At 34.6% G+C, this 19,232-nt stretch overlaps 1 protein-coding gene across 2 annotated transcripts; it reads right to left on the bottom strand.

Moving 5' to 3' along the window:
- Positions 1-2,739: 2,739 nt before the first annotated feature.
- LOC138321408 (uncharacterized) lies at positions 2,740-10,329 on the bottom strand. 2 transcript variants are annotated; one of them, XM_069265079.1, is made up of 2 exons: positions 10,215-10,329; positions 2,740-7,317 (listed from the first exon to the last, which is right to left on the bottom strand). In XM_069265079.1, exon 2 carries the CDS (start codon positions 7,300-7,302, stop codon positions 5,338-5,340), a length of 1,965 nt encoding a protein of 654 aa, XP_069121180.1. In that variant the 5' UTR covers positions 7,303-7,317; positions 10,215-10,329; the 3' UTR covers positions 2,740-5,337. The 2 variants fall into 2 exon arrangements, with proteins under 2 accessions (XP_069121180.1, XP_069121181.1); XM_069265080.1 differs by lacking the exon at positions 10,215-10,329 and adding an exon at positions 10,012-10,194.
- Between the last annotated feature and the right edge of the window lie 8,903 nt (positions 10,330-19,232).

Raw genomic sequence — 19,232 nt, 5'->3', positions numbered from 1 at the left:
CTCCACCATGAGCACAACATCTACAATTCGGTTTCCTTCTATTTCAGGAATTTCAGAGTCTGGCTCTTTTGGTGGACTGCATGCAGGACGCAGGATCCTTGTTGGACAGGGTCGGTCTTCAGAGTCAGCAGATACCAGGGATAGGCCGTCTGAACTAGGCTTGGTTACCAGCTCCATTTCCTTGGTAGTCAGTCTTCTGGTAAGCACTGGTGTTGTTTCCCTTGGTACAGGTGTGTTGGATTCTTTCCCTGATGTCTGTCCCTTATTTGTTGGTACATTCCCAGGCTTGAAATAAGTTTGTCTTCTCAATCTTTCTCCTTTCATGTTGGCTTTTACTGTTGCAAGTAGCAGTGGTCAGTCTGTACTGGTCAGAAGTTCTCAGGACAATGAATTTAGGTGATGTGTAAATATTGTGATATACACAATCATTGTCTGTATCAGAACAATCATCAGTTGTGTTTCAGAAGCTGTGAGAGCCTTGTCATTTAAGATAAAAGCCCTACAGGGCACCCCCCCTGCCTTTGGCACATAGGGTTAAGTGCTGTCTGTATACAAGTGTCTGTTTGTGAGGCCATGGGTGGTCATTTGCTGTGATTGGTCAATGGAAGTCTTTACTGTTGTCTATAGATAATTTCTTGTCTCATCTGAGGATTATTAGTGCTTAAAAACATTGTAAATATTCATTTAAATTCAAAACTTTGGGAAATTTTTCAAAAAATTGTTTTAAGTTTGTTTTAAATTAAAGTTAAAACTTAATATGAAAAACCAGTCTGTAAACATTATATGCAGAAATTATTGCAGATTTGATTTCAGTTTACAGAACTGAAATATGTCAATTATTGAAAAATCTGTTTCATTTTTCCTAACACATGTTAAGTGAAATATGTAATGTAAATGTGTGTAAAATTGGGCAAGGATTCTCAGTGTAAGGGGGGGTAATTAAAGTCTCTCTAACTCATGTTCTATTTGTCTTAGAGTAATTCTGTTTTCACAGAGTTGTTGCAAATAGCTTCTAGTTTATGAAAATACCTATTTTATATTTTTTCAAAAATTTAGTCTCCTATAATAGGACTGAGACCACAATTACATACTTCCGGTTTCAGTACCCACGAATGAAGTCCCTTCAGAAATGTATGTATTTTATGAAAACATGCAGCATGCCCCTGTGAACTTGGTATTTGCCAACAAATTTAATGTAGATGTGTAGTGTATATGTCAAATTAACTGTTATAGTGTAAAATACTGAATTTTCTTATGTTTTTATTGCTCCAGGATCCTGTGTAAAAAGTCCTGTTTTGACCCCAACCCATGACCCGGATGTATATAATTGGCACATGGTGACACTTGATGACAGATATCTTGAGAAAATGCCGGTCATGCTAGGTTGAAACTTTCAGAATTTGTTCCTCGGATATTGACCTTGACCAAGTTAGATGGAAACTTGTGAACGAAATTTTGGGAATTTATTATGAATTTTAACGTTACAATAAAACATATAGCAGAGTTAATTGTGGTCTCGGTCCTGATGTAGGAAAGCCGAGATGATGAGGCTGCCTCATCATGTCGGCTTTCCGTGTCGAGCACCAAGATAACGCTTGTATTGTAAGATACTAACCGTGTATTCTGTTTATCCTGCAATCAATATGATATTCAAAACGAAAGTAAATTGTCAGTTATTTATTTTGTTTCGTTTGCGGAGGAAAAGATACTCCTTTTTACTTCCATGTGTAATTCAATGGGTTTAATCAGAGATATTCCGATACGTTTGTTTTCGCGGAAAATTTGAACATTAAAACGTATCGGAATACCTCTGACTAAACCCATTGAATGACATTGCAGGGGAAGTCACTCTAATCGCTCTTCACTAGAACGTTGCTTTCGATGTCACAAGTCAGAAAGCGCCGGTAATTTTGGATTAAAATATTGCGTTTGACTATATAGACATCGTTTATATGCTTTTGCATGGTATGTGTGTAATTATGGATTATCGGAGGACTGATGCGTGACTATGACTCTAGGAAAAAAGGTATACTATTGTGAAAAAATTAACTTTAATCGAGGTGGGGGTGAAAAATCCAATATGGCGACTGTCGTCCCTTTCTCTGTTTTATAGTAAATATCCAGATTTTTTAACAATTTTTCAAATCTGGTATTTTTGGAAAAAAAATCACATGACTGTCATATATACTCATCAGCCCATCCACCAAATACATAAAAATGTATGACAATATCCATTTTCATTGAGTTGGCCCCCTGTGGAGTTGACTTGGACTGAAAGATACGGTAGGTCTAACTTCTGATTTAACAATATCTGTAACGTTAGCCAAACACGGCATCAATCGACCGAGCTAAAGGGAACAACACACTAAATGAAAAAAAACACAAAAAAACAACCAGACGTTCGAAATGGTCCCTATGTATACAAGATTGAGCCCGGGATAGAATTTTAACCCGGCAGCTGATTGGCTAGCTAATCGATACTTTCAAAAGTAAAAATGTTTTCTGGCAGGTAATTGTTCCTAGATACCTGTGATATGAATTTGGAAATTCAAATTGAGATTTAGGTTCAAAATATCAATTTTGATACTGAATAGGTAAAAACAGGATTTTTTGGTGCAAAATGCGCCTGATTTCAAAATGGCTACCCTGGTTGGAGTTTGAGCTGAAGGACCCAAACTTTTTTTTCTATCTAGTGTTGTATGAGAACCTAGACTTAAGTTATAGAACACAACAGCTAACTAATTGTCGTTTGCTTTAATAATACATTACAAAACTTTAACAAATTTTAGCACTGTGGTCTATGTAAAGTTATTTAGTTGGTTGTTCTCTATAGATGTATTTGTTTGTATATGATGCAGTCGACTTTTTTGCAGGCGGCAGCATCATATACAAAAAATACACAACCAGCAAGACGCGCTACATTTACAAGAATATTTACTCGCAGCAGCACTATGGGCACAGTATTGGCTCATGTCTTTCCACCCCGACAAAAGCAACATTATCAGCATCTTCCGTATGGGACCCTTACCATGCCAACCAGATCACACAAATTGAAAAAACGGTGCAGAGCAGCAGGATATATTAAAAATAGATACCGCAATACAAGCTCAGTTACAGACATGATTCAATAACTCAAACTACCATAAATATCACACGAAAATTACAGTCAAGGCTAACACTCTTCAAATTCGTACACAAACAAGTCATAGTCAACACACCATTCCTTATCAAAATAGACTACAGAACTAGGCACGCACAACCACACACATACCGTCAGATACCTGCTTCCTAGGGACACATACAAATATTTCTTCTTTTTTTTCCACATGCAATCACACAACTTTATTGGCAGCAGCAGTATAAAGCACAACACTCGAAGACTGCAAGGAGGCACACATTCCATATATAGTTCTTGAAGCCTTCACAGCAAACTAAACTCTGCACCTTTTATCTTAAAGCTGCACAAAGATTAACAAAAAATTCTTCAACTTTAGACACTGTACATTAATATTTCTCTCTAGCCAAGCGGTTTATTGCGGTTAGTATTGACCAGGGTTACAGGATGCACCTTGTTAATTGGAAAATAAAAGTTACTATCGGATGTTTTATAATGATGAAGAGAAAAGATACGGTAGGTCTAACTTCTGATTTAACAATATCTGTAACGTTAGCCAAACACGGCATCAATCGACCGAGCTAAAGGGAACAACACACTAAATGAAAAAAAAAAACACAAAAAAACAACCAGACGTTCGAAATGGTCCCTATGTATTCAAGATTGAGCCCGGGATAGAATTTTAACCCGGCAGCTGATTGGCTAGCTAATCGATACTTTCAAAAGTAAAAATGTTTTCTGGCAGGTAATTGTTCCTAGATACCTGTGATATGAATTTGGAAATTCAAATTGAGATTTAGGTTCAAAATATCAATTTTGATACTGAATAGGTAAAAACAGGATTTTTTGGTGCAAAATGCGCCTGATTTCAAAATGGCTACCCTGGTTGGAGTTTGAGCTGAAGGACCCAAACTTTTTTTTCTATCTAGTGTTGTATGAGAACCTAGACTTAAGTTATAGAACACAACAGCTAACTAATTGTCGTTTGCTTTAATAATACATTACAAAACTTTAACAAATTTTAGCACTGTGGTCTATGTAAAGTTATTTAGTTGGTTGTTCTCTATAGATGTATTTGTTTGTATATGATGCAGTCGACTTTTTTTGCAGGCGGCAACATCATATACAAAAAATACACAACCAGCAAGACGCGCTACATTTACAAGAATATTTACTCGCAGCAGCACTATGGGCACAGTATTGGCTCATGTCTTTCCACCCCGACAAAAGCAACATTATCAGCATCTTCCGTATGGGACCCTTACCATGCCAACCAGATCACACAAATTGAAAAAACGGTGCAGAGCAGCAGGATATATTAAAAATAGATACCGCAATACAAGCTCAGTTACAGACATGATTCAATAACTCAAACTACCATAAATATCACACGAAAATTACAGTCAAGGCTAACACTCTTCAAATTCGTACACAAACAAGTCATAGTCAACACACCATTCCTTATCAAAATAGACTACAGAACTAGGCACGCACAACCGCACACATACCGTTAGATACCTGCTACCTAGGGACACATACAAATATTTCTTCTTTTTTTCACATACAATCACACAACTTTATTGGCAGCAGCAGTATAAAGCACAACACTCGAAGACTGCAAGGAGGCACACATTCCATATATAGTTCTTGAAGCCTTCACAGCAAACTAAACTCTGCACCTTTTATCTAAAAGCTGCACAAAGATTAACAAAAAAAATTTTCAACTTTAGACACTGTACATTAATAGTTCTCTCTAGCCGAGCGGTTTATTGCGGTTAGTATTGACCAGGGTTACAGGATGCACTTTGTTAATTGGAAAATAAAAGTTACTATCGGATGTTTTATAATGATGAAGAGAAACGAGATTGAAGTACAGTTCTGATTCATAATTCATAATTCAAATATTACAGTAACATATCTACATATCAATTCCTCAATTGATCCATGAGGTCAACTGGATGCAATTATATTACCCCTCGATTGGAGGTCCAACTAGTTGAATGGCACCTAACTATACACACAAACAATATTTGCAAACATGCATTTAACACATATTATGATTTATTTAATCTAAATGAGGTAAAATGTTAATCTGAAATAAACTGGTATTATTTTCATGTAACATTCTTGTAGTTTTCATTAGATCAGTTGAGCTAGCTTCTTCAGAATCCATGATATAATTAGGAGCATCCTTAGACCTAATTATATGGTCCATTTCGAAATCATCCGGGCAGTTTAGTGAAACCTTTGGTTGCAACCCAAACCAACATGAGGGCGTGGTCGTAAAGACGTTCCGCCATGTCTCTCCTGAAAATACGGATTGTGCCGGGTTGTTGGGTGCAGACTTTGCGAAACCGTCTGAACAATGACACGATGCCACTGTATCTACGCATGTCATGTAGCGTCACAATCAGCAGGTAGTACGCATATACTATGGAGTCGACAAACACCCAGCCTTCATAGTGCATACCATTCACAGTTTTTGTCCTCCCCATCTCGTCCTGAAGATCGGGCGGGATAAGACGCTTGTCACACGGATTAAACACTATTTCTGACACCTGGAATCCTTTCTTGTTCTGTGTGAGATAGATGCACTCGACTCCTTCTATTTCCGTAACTTCACTTGTACTTGCCTCGTCCTCAGGGCACAACTCGAATTCCTGACTGGACTCCATTGATTTTATCACCAACGACAAGATAGGGATACAATAACCCAGTCGTCTTCTAAAATAAAAGTACGTCGCCATTTTGATCCGAGAAACGTGTCCATGACCACGTAGCTTTGCAATATATCCTTTTTGTAACGTGTAGATGGTTTTATTAAGTAGACCCATCTTTTCCAAAACAGATAAAGATGTGAAGGCATGTGAATGCAGCATGGACTCATTTCTGATCTCATTGATAATATACCAATCAACAAGGCCAAATTGACAACATCGATAAATACGATCTCTCTCTGAAATCACATTATTTGATATTAACCAATCATTGGATTGCATTTCCTCGATTCTATTTTCCAAGAGGTGTTTATTTAAACACTCACAGCTCGGATCATTGAGATGTTGACATCCTGAAGGAATCAGACGAACATTCAGTGGTAAACATTGGTACACTACCTTGGGACCTTCTGTGATAATGTTATCTAAGACCTTCAGCACTCGATGATAAATTCCACCTTCTAACTTTCCTTCCAGCAAATTAACATCAGTGATGAAGTAATTTGGACATCTTTTATTTCCGACGAACATTTTTAACTGCATCAGAGAAGACATAAAACAATCAGCCAGATTTTCTGGTCTCCAGATTTGTCTCTCATGTTCTTCAGACATCCAGAACATGACAGTTTTAACATGATATGAACTTAGGGGCTCCTTTATCTGTGGTTGTATAATCCATTTCAGTACCAACTTCATTAGAGCGTAGCATTTTATTTGGACATGGTTAAATGATTTGGTGAGAAGATATTCCGTTTTACTCAAGGACAGGCGCCATTCTATGGCTTGAGTGTCACTGTTTGGATGACCGACACCGACTACAAAACAACCGTATTTCTTTGTGGCCTCTATGATCCACGAGGGAGGCCAGTTGTAATGCCTTTTCCTGTTACACCATTCGTCGAAATCTTTCGGTAAAGACGGACAATGGAAACCCGAAACCATGTCAGCATTGAAATTGTCCTCATCGGAAATCTTGTTGCTTAATGCGGGCCCATGGACTTCAACTTCCATTTCGGGATTACTCCTGGATTGTATTACTAATTCTTTAGTTTTGTTAAGAAGATATGTACTTCCTCTAAATGTTGTGAAAAGATATCCTTTTTTTTCATTTGCAAGCCATTTTAGATATGTATATCCAGGATGCGATCCGGTTTCTAACATAAATACAGGATTTTTTAAATCAACCATAACCGATACGAAAGTTTTCGCTGTTTCTATGTTCACTTCATCAAAAACCATATCTGGCTGAATACAGATCATATCTATGTCTGATTCGGTGTTCCAATAACAGCATAGTGCATCCCGCTTACTGCCGACGACCATATCAAGTGCATCATCAGTTTCATCCGAGAAACCAACACAGAAACAGTTGAATACTATTCTCCGGCAATCAATAAAAGTTTTTGAGAGACCATAGCTGTCTAACACATCGTTCAGTTGACTCGATATAAGTGGGTCAGACATCGCCATAGTCAATAGACAACACTGTAACAAAATAATATGATCAAGTTAGAAACATTAATCAACATACTGTACACGTTATAGTAGTTATAGGACTAACTTCCTGTCATATGTATTCATATCAACTCTGCGACAAATGTCTAACTACATGTTTGGAAAAAACAGAAATCGTTTGTACCAACATGTTTCCACTTTTCCTGCTGGCATTTAAGAATGAATGATTCTCTGATTTTTGCAAACCTTTCGGAAAGGTCATCTGCATTCAGGAAAGACACACATTAAAATTTGCCTAGACATATCTTATTAAGATTTTTTTTTCAAGAAGCAGTATACTTAAGCACATATGTAGCGGTATCTGGATATGTATTTGAAGAGGAGCAATTATAATTTATGTTATTATACTCCACTTTCATTTAGAATGTTCTGATTGGATTAAACTTGATCACATGACATTGAATAAGTTAGATATTTCACTGGAATTTTAAAGCGATGGAAACAATCCCAGGGAAATAACCCTTTGGAAGCTCCGCAAGTGACCGGAAGTTAAAGTCATCTGCAGCGTCAACTAAATATGGCAATTACACATGTTATAATTGATTTTTTCATTTTAATATCATATCAAAAAGTACAATTGTTAATTTAAACAAACATAAAAGCTGGGTAAAAACGCAGTTTCTGGATAGCTACCTACTTAACCTAAAATACACAATCATTGTATAGCTATGGTTTGAACCTGGGTGACTTAAAGAAGCAAAACATTATCCCGGACATTAGTGTGGTTCGTCGGAGCAAACATTTTCTAAGGTTAGCTGTAAATTTCAAAAGCTTTATGCAGGAATATAATTCATAACCATTTATCGTCGCTTTTTCTACAGTTGTTCGTGACCCTTTGAATATTCAGCTTCTATATATATATAAATTAACAATAATTAAGATTATCCAAGTCATACTAAAAAGAATTAAACATAAAATCCAATGGATATGCGTTAATCGGAAGAATTACTAGAATCGCTAACTCTTTAGATACTCGAACGCGAGCTCAACATTTTTTACCTACTTGTTTTTTCTTTCCTAATTGTTATATGTAAAAACGTAACACTTTCTTTTGGAAAATTTCGTTTTCCTATTTAAGTTCTTTGTTTGATAATGTCGTTTACAACACATGCAGACAAGTTATAAATATATATATGAATATATAAATACTGAAGTAGGATGTTATAACATTATTATTATTACATATTAAAGCATTTTCATCTAAGTAAACATAAAATTCAGATTAAAAATTTAGTCGCCTTTTACGATAATACAGTGGGACAGTAGGAATAATTATAATAATCTAACTTTAGTGAAGGCGTTGCGTGAAATAATCTCATAAAACAAGCTGAAATAATTTATAAATCTGCTTTTAAACATGGGAGAACCGAGTATGCTTAGTGGACAGATGCTATCATTAAGATATGACATAATTCATGCACGTGACCTAGTCAATGCGATCCTAGGATTTAATCATCTTAAGCAGGTCATGTCATGATCCATATGCAGTATTTAACATTAATCTCAAGCTGTAAAATCGTTGAAAAATCTTTTCAGCAAAAATATTTAAGTTTTTAAATGGAACAAATACTTAAGAAGGTCACTGTGACCTACTTTTTAAATTTTTCACCAATTTTCTAAATTGAGCTTCACAAACCCAATATTTACATGCAAAAACTTCAAGAAGTATATCATCTATTCTAATATTTAGTTAATTAGGACTTAAACAATGGAAATATGAATTTTCAGCCTTTGACCTTTAACCCCTAAAATAACCATGAACGCAGAAACAAATATGATATTCTGGATAGTATACAATATGCAGCTGATTCTAATGTATCTTCATGCCAAATATTTTGCTGATCACTGAGTGGCCGTAAATTGGCCCAAAGTAATAACCTTCCTTTGACCTCTCTACAAAGTGTAGGAAATGTACCTTTTCAAAATGGTCGCCAAATTGGTCATTTGTTAAAATTAGTCTATAAAATATACTACAAGCAATAGAAGTATAATGTATGGCACATTTTCTTTATTGCAAACTTACCAAAAATTAGATTTTGAAAATCACAAATAAAATGGTTAATGTTGAAAGGATACTTCAGTGAGACTGAAATCTCACCACAGCAGATAACCTTTGTGCAGTTTTATTCCTACATTATAATGATTATCTCATACCCTTATACAGAGAAAGCAGCGTACGTTAAATTATGATCAAGCGACAAGAAGTCATATATGACACTCACAAAATCATTTAATAGATCTGTACATATTTGTATGGTATAAATCAATATTAGACGTGACAATATAATATCTGCAATACTTTATGGATAATGATTCCCCCCCTTCACAAATGTACGTATCCGTGTGTGTGTGTTGTGTGTGTGTGTGTGTGTGTGTATGTGTGCATATTTTCGTATAACGCTTTTTGTAAATAACCCTATTGCTGTGTATTTAGCTGTGTTTATATGAAGTCACAATCAACAATTGATGTACCACGCCTCTAACTATTCACATCTGCATGAAATCAAATGATGAGGATATTGTTTACCGATGTCGTTAGGGTGTCGGCCATGCATATTGTCGATGGACAGGTATCAATCGTCTACAAGTAGGGATATGTTGAATAGCTCCTATCAATCTAGATTTAGTTTCCACACTTGTTTTAACGTAATGTCATATACCTACCTAGTGTGGGAATGACTTGAGAGAATAATGATCTGTGTGTAAGAAGTCCAGGTTATGTTCCTTATTGACGTTGTTATGACAATGCAGACCGACCAATTACACGCTTGTTGTCGTATTTTAATCAATCTGACACGTAGAAGTGATAATATATTTTCATGACTTATCAGAAATAGTTTGACAACACAATAGTCAAGCTTGCTTACCTTAGACGTAGGTAATTTCGCTTAGGTTTAGCATGATCGTAAACAAGAAGTTTAATTCATTGTACTGTAGGCGAAGTATTCATCGACCAATATAGAACGCACATGTGTATACTACACCACACATATGTATACAGGTATATCCACCCAGGTGAGACGAATAAAAGACAAAGCTAGTGTCGTATATTGGTACAGGATCTAATATTGTTAATTATTGTATTATTATGTCGAGTTCCTGTGTAGGCTGTACTAATCATTCAGCTTGATATTTACATATATTGTCTTGTATCACTCTTAATTGATACGTACATACAAATTGATCACCCTATAAACCATATGCAATAAGAATCAAGACGTATTGTTGTTATATCTACCGCAAAATGTACTGCTAAAGTGATTATCATATTCTAGATTTTTCATCTCAAAATGAATTGGATAATTAAATTTCAGACGACCATTTTGAAAACAAATAAGAAGACATAATACATTTAAATATGTTGCCGCTACTTAGTCGTTTACATTAGATATTTGTGCTGTATTATATTATATTAAAAGAATCAACCCACTTATAAACGTGTAGATTTATTGAAAGGAGTGTAAGAAAATTTTCCATCGGTTCAAATATATTGATCTCTCCCAGTTAACCATATTCGTACAAATAGGTAAAACTGATTTTTTTTTCATATGATTTGATCGGTCAAAGCTTTATTAGTAATTGTTGAAAACTATCCAAGACCAATATATAAGGATAACAAGGATTTATTCTATCTGTGTTTCAGGCTTTCTACAGATAAAGGTAATATACATTGTATATACTACGGTGAAAAAACAGAATATCGATTCAATAATTCCAATAATTCAAAATGTATCAAATCATAATAAATAATTAATTTTCAAGCACATGGCCCTTTTTGCGTTTATGTCCTAAAATTAACCATTGTATGTACTATATGGTTTTCTATAGAAACATGTACACTTTCTGCTTTATGTTTTGAAATCAAAAATTATCTAGCATTTGTTATAATTGTTTAGTTTTACGTATACAATAATTTTAATTCAGTTGCCCCCTTCCACTTTTTATTTAAAATCAATCTATAAGTGAGGGATGTGTGTATATTACTTAAAACATTGGAAAGGAATTCAGTATACGTAACCTGACATCAAGTCCTGTTGATGCATTTTATATTAATACAATATTAATAAATTGCAATCACAGGAGTACTGCGTTTAAACAATTTCTTCTTGCAAGTTAAACTCAAAAACTAAAATATACAAACTTGTTTCTATAGGATATAAAGCTATGATACAAAGAAAAATCTTATTGTTTTAATCTAACATCTCTTTTATGAACAAAGTCTACTCGATCAAAGATACAGGTATCTAAGCATTTGCTGATACATTGTAAGATATAATAAAGCATATGCTAGAGCTTTACAGACGATCACATAATGTGCGCAATCCATTTATTAAAGATAACAGAAACACATACTGCGATTTTAGTGATCTCCGCGTTAGGATTTTTCAGGGTGGACTAAGAAAACCGTCTATCAACGACTATATATTCCACAATATGGAACAGCCATATTTAACAATTAAATAATTGTTAGATAGCATTTATTGGAGATATAAATGCAATCTGGGTGGCAAATAAATAGAATAAATATTCTATTTATCTGCCACCCAGGTTGCATTTATATCTCCACCAAAATGCAATCTAACAATCCTTTAATTTTTATATTTACATTTTATTTTCTAGTTCAAAGAAAATAATGATTTAAATGCAAGTGAACTTTTGAATTTCCCGCTTCAGCCATTTAACCTCAACAGCCACGTTCAATGTGATAAAAATTAGTCCCTATAAAAAATTGTAAAGATAACAAAATTTCAATGTTTTTCAATAGCTATTCAGTTTACTTTCAATTATCCAAACATTTTAAAGATTTTTTATAAGTGTATAACCAAACTGGTTCATTCAAATACAATGTCAATTTTCCCGCGCGGACTAACACGGTATTAATAAACAAGACTCGCATTCATTTATGTAGATATAACTACACCAAGTCTAGGCTGCATTTATTCGCTCATAATGCAGATCACGATTTTCATTAGAGTAATGGGAGTCGCTGTGGCAAAATGTAAATATTTAAGGTTATCAGTTGACGTTTCCCATTCAACATTTGTGACGTCATAACATTCCCGCTGTATGTGATATTTATATCCAGATAGACTTTGTCTTGGTTAGTTTATATAGTAGAAATGCCAAGTGAATTTGAATATATTACTATAACACCACAAAACTTTACCATAGTATTCATTCCATTTCACCTATATTTCGAGAATCCATGTGTTATTCGTGTCTCTAGTCTGTAAGATATAACGGGAGCATAAACAATTAACGATTGATACAGTTTCTGTATTGTGATAACTTGATTTACCATAATGATCTTACATAGTTTCAGCATTGTACCTAAATTGCCTGTTTGTTCTGCAGACATTTTAACAAATATATGTATTCAAAATAGAATTAGATTGACCATTATAATATATAAAATTAAATTTATATAGAAAAAACCTCTAAGTTTTCCTCATGATAGAAATGTAATTCTGGTCCATTCAATTAATATGGCACGTATACACGTGAGACGGGTGGCCATGGACGTGGTCTGACGTTATTTGTCGCTAAAGAATCGCATAAGTCGTATTATCATTAATAAAATAAAAATGTGTAAGATTATGTATGTTTATTGAAATATATATAATAAATATAAATAAAAAATATACATTGAAAAATTCTGCCATAGACACAGGGCAAAATGTTTTTCCAAAATTGACAATATAACAAAAATACAATTTCTACAAGATCTATAAAAAATGTTAGTTTCATCTCTTGCCACATTTATTAAAAAAAAATTGTTTTAATTGATTGGTTGAAAATTTTCAATTTATTGTCTCCTTCCGTTTGTTAAGCTATACAAATGTAATGTTATCGAGAATGTTACTGCATAAAACAATCATGTATCAATGTTTTGTTTACGCGTAAACCTTGATTCCACATGATTAATAAAACAATCATGTATCAATGTTTTGTACCATAAATAATAAAACCATAAATCGTATTGTTCTCATAAAACTTAAACGCAAACAACATCAATTTTGATAGCAATCTTTATGATGTCTGCAAAAATCTTACGCAAATATGTTCAAAAATGTTAACATACGCAGCTTCAGATTCCTCAAATTATCTTACATTTAGTGAATATACATACCACAAACAAAACATACACAGTAAATGACATTTTATTAGCTTTGCATTCTGTAACGCAAAAAACAAGTATATGTTATATTTTGTATAAACACAATTGATATGGAGTTTATTGTTGTAGTAAAATAAGAAATTATTCTTTAAAACCATTTCTTTCCAATTGACCGCATGATTAAAGTGATCATGGGCTATTTTGTAAAGATCAAAAGAAACGAGATTGAAGTAAAGTTCTGACTTATAATTCAAATATTACATCGACAAACGCACATTTTCAACTCCCAATGATTCAGGAGGTCATCTAGATACAACTTATTTCCACCTCGGTTGGAGGCACGACCAAGGCGAATGCACCTTATCTATACACACATACATATTTGTAAACATGAATTTTCCATCTATTAAGTTGAACTTTATCTAAATAAGGTAACTTGTTGTTAATCTAAAATAAACAGGTATCCCTTTCATGTAGCATTCTTCTGATTTTCATTAAATTAGTTTAATTTGTTTGTTCAGAATTCATGAAATTCTCAGGAACATTCTTAGGTCTATAATTCATTTCTAAAACACACGAACAGTTTAGTGAAACCTTTGGTGGCAACCCACACCAACATGGAGGTGTGGTCGTATAGACGTTCCGCCATGACTCTCCTGAAAATACGGATGGTGCCAGATTGTTGGGTGCAGACTTTGCGGAACCGTCTGAACAATGGCACGATGCCACTGTATCTACGCATGTCATGTAGCGTCACAATCAGCAGGTAGTACGCGTATACTATGGAGTCGACAAACACCCAGCCTTCATAATGAATACCGTTCACAGTTTTTTACCTCCCCATCTCGTCTTGGAGGTCGGGCGAGATAAGAAGCTTGTCACACGAATCAAACACTATTTCTGACACCTGGAATCCTTTGTTGTTCTGTGTGAGATAAATGCACTCGACTCCTCCTATTTTCGTTACGTCACTCGTACTAACCTCGTCCTCAGCGCACAACTCGAAATCCTGACTGGACTACATTGATTTTATCACCATCGACAAGATAGGGATACAATAACCCAGTCGTCTTCTGTAATAAAAGTACGTCGCCATTTTGATCCGAGAAACGTGTCCATTATCACGAAGCTTTTGAATGTGTATTTTTTGTAAAGTGTAGATAACTTAATTAGGTAACCAATATCTTCTAAAATTGATAACGATGTGAAAGCATGAGAATGTAGCATGGAATGATTTCGAATCTCATTAACCGTATACAAATCCAACAAACAAGTCTGAGTACATCGTTAGATATCATCACCAAAGTCTGAAAGTGTTAAAGCCAATCTTCCATTCAATATTTGATATCATTCATTTCATCGATAAGCTGGTCAAGAAGGTGTTGTTTTAAACACTCACAGCACGGATCTTCAGACGAACATTCAGCTGTAAACATTGGTACACTACCTTTGGACCTTCTATGATAATGTTATCTAAGACCTTAAACACTCGATGATAAATTTCACCTTCTATTTTTTCTTCCAGCAAATTAACATCGGTGATGAAGTAATTTGGACATCTTTTGTTTTCAACAAACGTTTTCAATTTCATCAGAGAAGACATAAAACAATCAGCCAGATTTTCTGGTCTCCAGAATTGTCTCTCGTGTTCCTCAGACATCCAGAACATTACAGTTTTTACATGATGTGAAGTCAGGGGCTCCATCATCTGTGGCTGTATAATCCATCTCATTACCAACTTCATTAGAGCATAGCATTTCATCTGGACATGGTTGAATGACTTGGTGAGAAGATATTCCGTTTTACTCAAGGACAGGCGCCATTCAATGGTTTGAGTGTCACTGCTTGGATGACCGACACCGACTACAAAACACCCATATTTTTCTTTGTGGTCTTTATGATCCACGATGGAGGCCAGTTGTAATTCCGTTTCCTGTTACACCATTCATCGAATTATTTCGGTAAAGACGGGCAATGGCATGGTATCCGAAAACAAAATCGTATTTAAAAGCGTCGGCTCGGCTTAAGGCGGGTTCATGGATTTGAAATTTTGATACAGAATCGCTTTTAGCAAGAACCATTTGTGAAGTTGTGTTGAGAAGGTATGTATTTCCTTTGAATGTTGTAAACTTTTTATATCCTTCTTTTTCATTTGCAAGACATTTCAAATATTTATATCCATGATGTGATCCGGTTTCTTATATAAACACATTTTAAATAATTTGAAGTCGAGACAAAATGTTTTGCAGAGTTCATGTTCGCTTCATCGAACAGCACTGCAGGTTTAATAACTATTATATCATAATCTGATTCGGTGTCATGAAAACTGCACAATGCATCCCGTTTACTGCCGACGAAAACTATACTAGATAATTCGGAGCTTGAAATTGAGACATCAACAGCGAAAGAGTTAAATACTATTCTTCGGTAATCAATGAAGTTTTTTGACAGACCATAGCTGTCCAACACATCATTCAGTTGACTCGATAAAAGAGGGTCAGACATCGTCATGGTTGATTGACAACACCGTAACAAAATAATGAGATAATATTATAAAGTTTTTTCAACATACACGCTATAGTGGTGATAGATTTATGACAATCGTGTCATATGTATTCATGTCAACTCTGCATCAAATGTCTAACTAAATATTTGTGAAAGACGAATATCTTAAATCGTCGAAATGTTTCGGCTTAAAAGGTAGTCATATGTGATGAATTAAAGAAATATTCTTGCAAATCTTTCAGAAAGAAGGGAAGACACACATTCTATTTTTTAGTTTCGCTTATCTGTTGTGAAACTTACCTATGCATACCGCTTGTTACTATGAGAAGTTGAAGAGGCACAGGTACAAACAATATCGTTTAAATATACTTTTTGAAATATTCTTTGTGATGAACATCGGCCATGATCATGTTGACCTTGTTATCAATGTACAGACTGACTACGTATCGCCTATCTGTATATTACATTGAATGACATTCATTTCTATCTATCTAAGTAATGGAAGTCATAATAGATTTTTAGGCTATCTGACCTGAAGGATTATGATGACCTATATATATATAGTCATCGTACTTCGTCCATCGTCGTTCGCAGTAAACTTTTCACATTTCAAACTTCTTCTCAAGTTTCAGCAGCAATTGGAGTTGGCTGAAACTTGCCTGAAATGATCCTGACATGGTCCCAACAAAGTGTTGTATTTGGGACGATCCGAAATCTAAGATGGCTACCACAGCCGCCATTTTGAAAACACATTTTGAACTTCTTTTCACGTTCTGCCATTCCGATTTGGCTGAAACTTGCCTGAAATGATCCTGACATAGTTCCGACCGGCATAACCGCTATCTTGAAAACAAATCTTTAACTTCTTCTCAAGTTCTACTGGTGCGATTTGACTGGCACTTGCCTGAAATGATCCTGACATAGTCTCGACAAAGTGTTGGTGCATTTCTGGTTGATCCCAAATCGAACATGGCCAACATGACACCATTTCTACTAAATCTCCTATACGGAAATTGGAATTAAATCATTTATTTACCCAAATATAGCAATCCGTCGAGATTAGAGGCGATTTGCATACTATGAGAAAATGGCGACGACGACGAGGGAAGTAGATATGTTTTAGGAGTCCCAAACACGCACGTCTTCGAAAACGTTTCGTAACCTCTTCAAAGACGGTCGTAACCCCTTCGAAGACGTGCGAGACCTCTGCGAAGACGGTCGTAACCCCGTCGAAGACGTGCGAGACCTCTTCGAAGACGTTCGTAACCTCTTCTCCCTTGATCATTTTCTTCATAACGGAATCGCAGTTAATACAATGTCGCATTTTAATTGTGAAGTATTCATGACAAAACTATATCCCTCGCAGCGTTGATTTCGAAATATCCAGGATATTCATTAAAGGGTTGCCGCCCACCGGTATCCCATCAACGTAGAGTCCTACGGATGTGACATCTATAATAAAATGAATCTTTTCTATTTTGTTGTCTGAAGTGGGATGTAGCTTTGTTGGTTCCATGGGTGGTGAGGTTCATGTCGATGTTGTGTTGTAATTGAAGAAAGGACTGCAATGTTTTGTCGACGTTGTATTCTGCTGTGGTACATTTTACAATATACTATACATATGGTGAGAAGGTGCCAGGCATTATGGACCCAATGGGCCAACACACACAAGTGTGCGTCCCCGTCTGTATATCTCCGTATGTGTGTCTCCGTCTGTATGTCTCCGTATGTATCACTGGCCAGTCAAATATATATAGTACTGATCAAATATCGGATACGTGTTCAAATGACAAGTTACTCATGTTACTACAACATAACATTATGACATTGACAGCTCGGAAGAGCTAGTAAGCGGCATTAGACTGACCGGTCTGACTGTTACAGACATTAGGCCTTGGGACATACATACATGTACATAGCAATATTTCTTCCTGTTTAATTACCGGTCTAGTTTTAGACAATGACAATATTATTATGGATCTCTAAAATAAAACTGATTATGTTATATTACGTCCCCTTGTTAATAATTATTTAAAATTAGATATAATTTGAAATAATAATTTTAAAATAAAACTGATTATGTTATATTATGATTATATTGATAATTCTGACATACAAACGAAATTGATACGAGACTGTCATATCAACAATGTAAAATAGGTATGAAACTTAATAATTCTAGGTAATGTACAATTTAATTTGATTTAAAAAAAAAACGAACCAAACTGATTTGGTGTAGGTAGCTAGAAAATTATGTAAGCAAAATACGGAGAAAAAAAATCTATCTGACTTTGATATATTCATGATAATTATGCTGTTATTATTAGAATAAAAATAAAAATGAAAGTAAATGAAAAGCGCTAGGTCAACGTCATATCGTTTTAAAACACTAGCATGATGTCTTGTCTTTAATTAGACTAAGACTGGTAAACAATTAATGTAATGATACAATTCACAGGAAGTTCTTTGTTATTGTGTAAAAATGTAATGAATTATGTGTGTTAATTTGTTATTAGAGGGTCGGAGCAACAACAATTAAATGTGTGTGTTATATCACATCACTACTCCGCCTCTAACATAAAAAATGGGAAGTTTATAAATACATATTTTGCTCCATGCATTAGCACGTGAGAGAAACTTCCCATAAGTATATAAAATATTTAAATGTGTTAAAGTGTCAGCAAATAAAGTAAAATATAAATTGTTAAAAGAACTTCCGTATGAATATTAAGTATATAACAACAGCATAATCATGAACAAGTCATTATAAAAAAAATAAATGCTACGCATATTAATTGTTTAGAAATATAACGTTATAAAAACTTTAAACAAAAATTGTACTGTTAATATGAAGAGAGTTTAGCTACCTTAATTATAAAATATATATTAATAAGATATAGGTATTATTTGACCTTGGGCACAACTTCCAAAAAAATCTGCAGAGCGAAAAAAGATATGTCTTAAGGCAGATAGCTGACCAACCATTACAAAATGTGTTAACTGATATGAATAACGTAATTGTTCCAAATTGAAATGTCTTGATTTTGTAAAATATAGGATGATAGAGTTCATAAGCATAGAAATTTCATTTAGTTATTAAAATCCAAAAAGGATAGAAAAAATGATTAACCTGAACTAGTACTGTTCAAACTTGTGCTATATAAAAATGAAGTTAATGAAAAGAAAAAAAAATGCTTGTGCTGACGTCATACCGTCTTAACAATCAAGCCGTGAAATCTTGCACTCCAATCAGGCTAAGATC

This window comes from Argopecten irradians, chromosome 4, assembly GCF_041381155.1.
Source record: "Argopecten irradians isolate NY chromosome 4, Ai_NY, whole genome shotgun sequence".
Lineage (NCBI taxonomy): Eukaryota > Metazoa > Mollusca > Bivalvia > Pectinida > Pectinidae > Argopecten > Argopecten irradians.
Note: the sequence above shows the minus strand (reverse complement) of the source record. Positions and strands in the feature narration are given on the sequence as shown.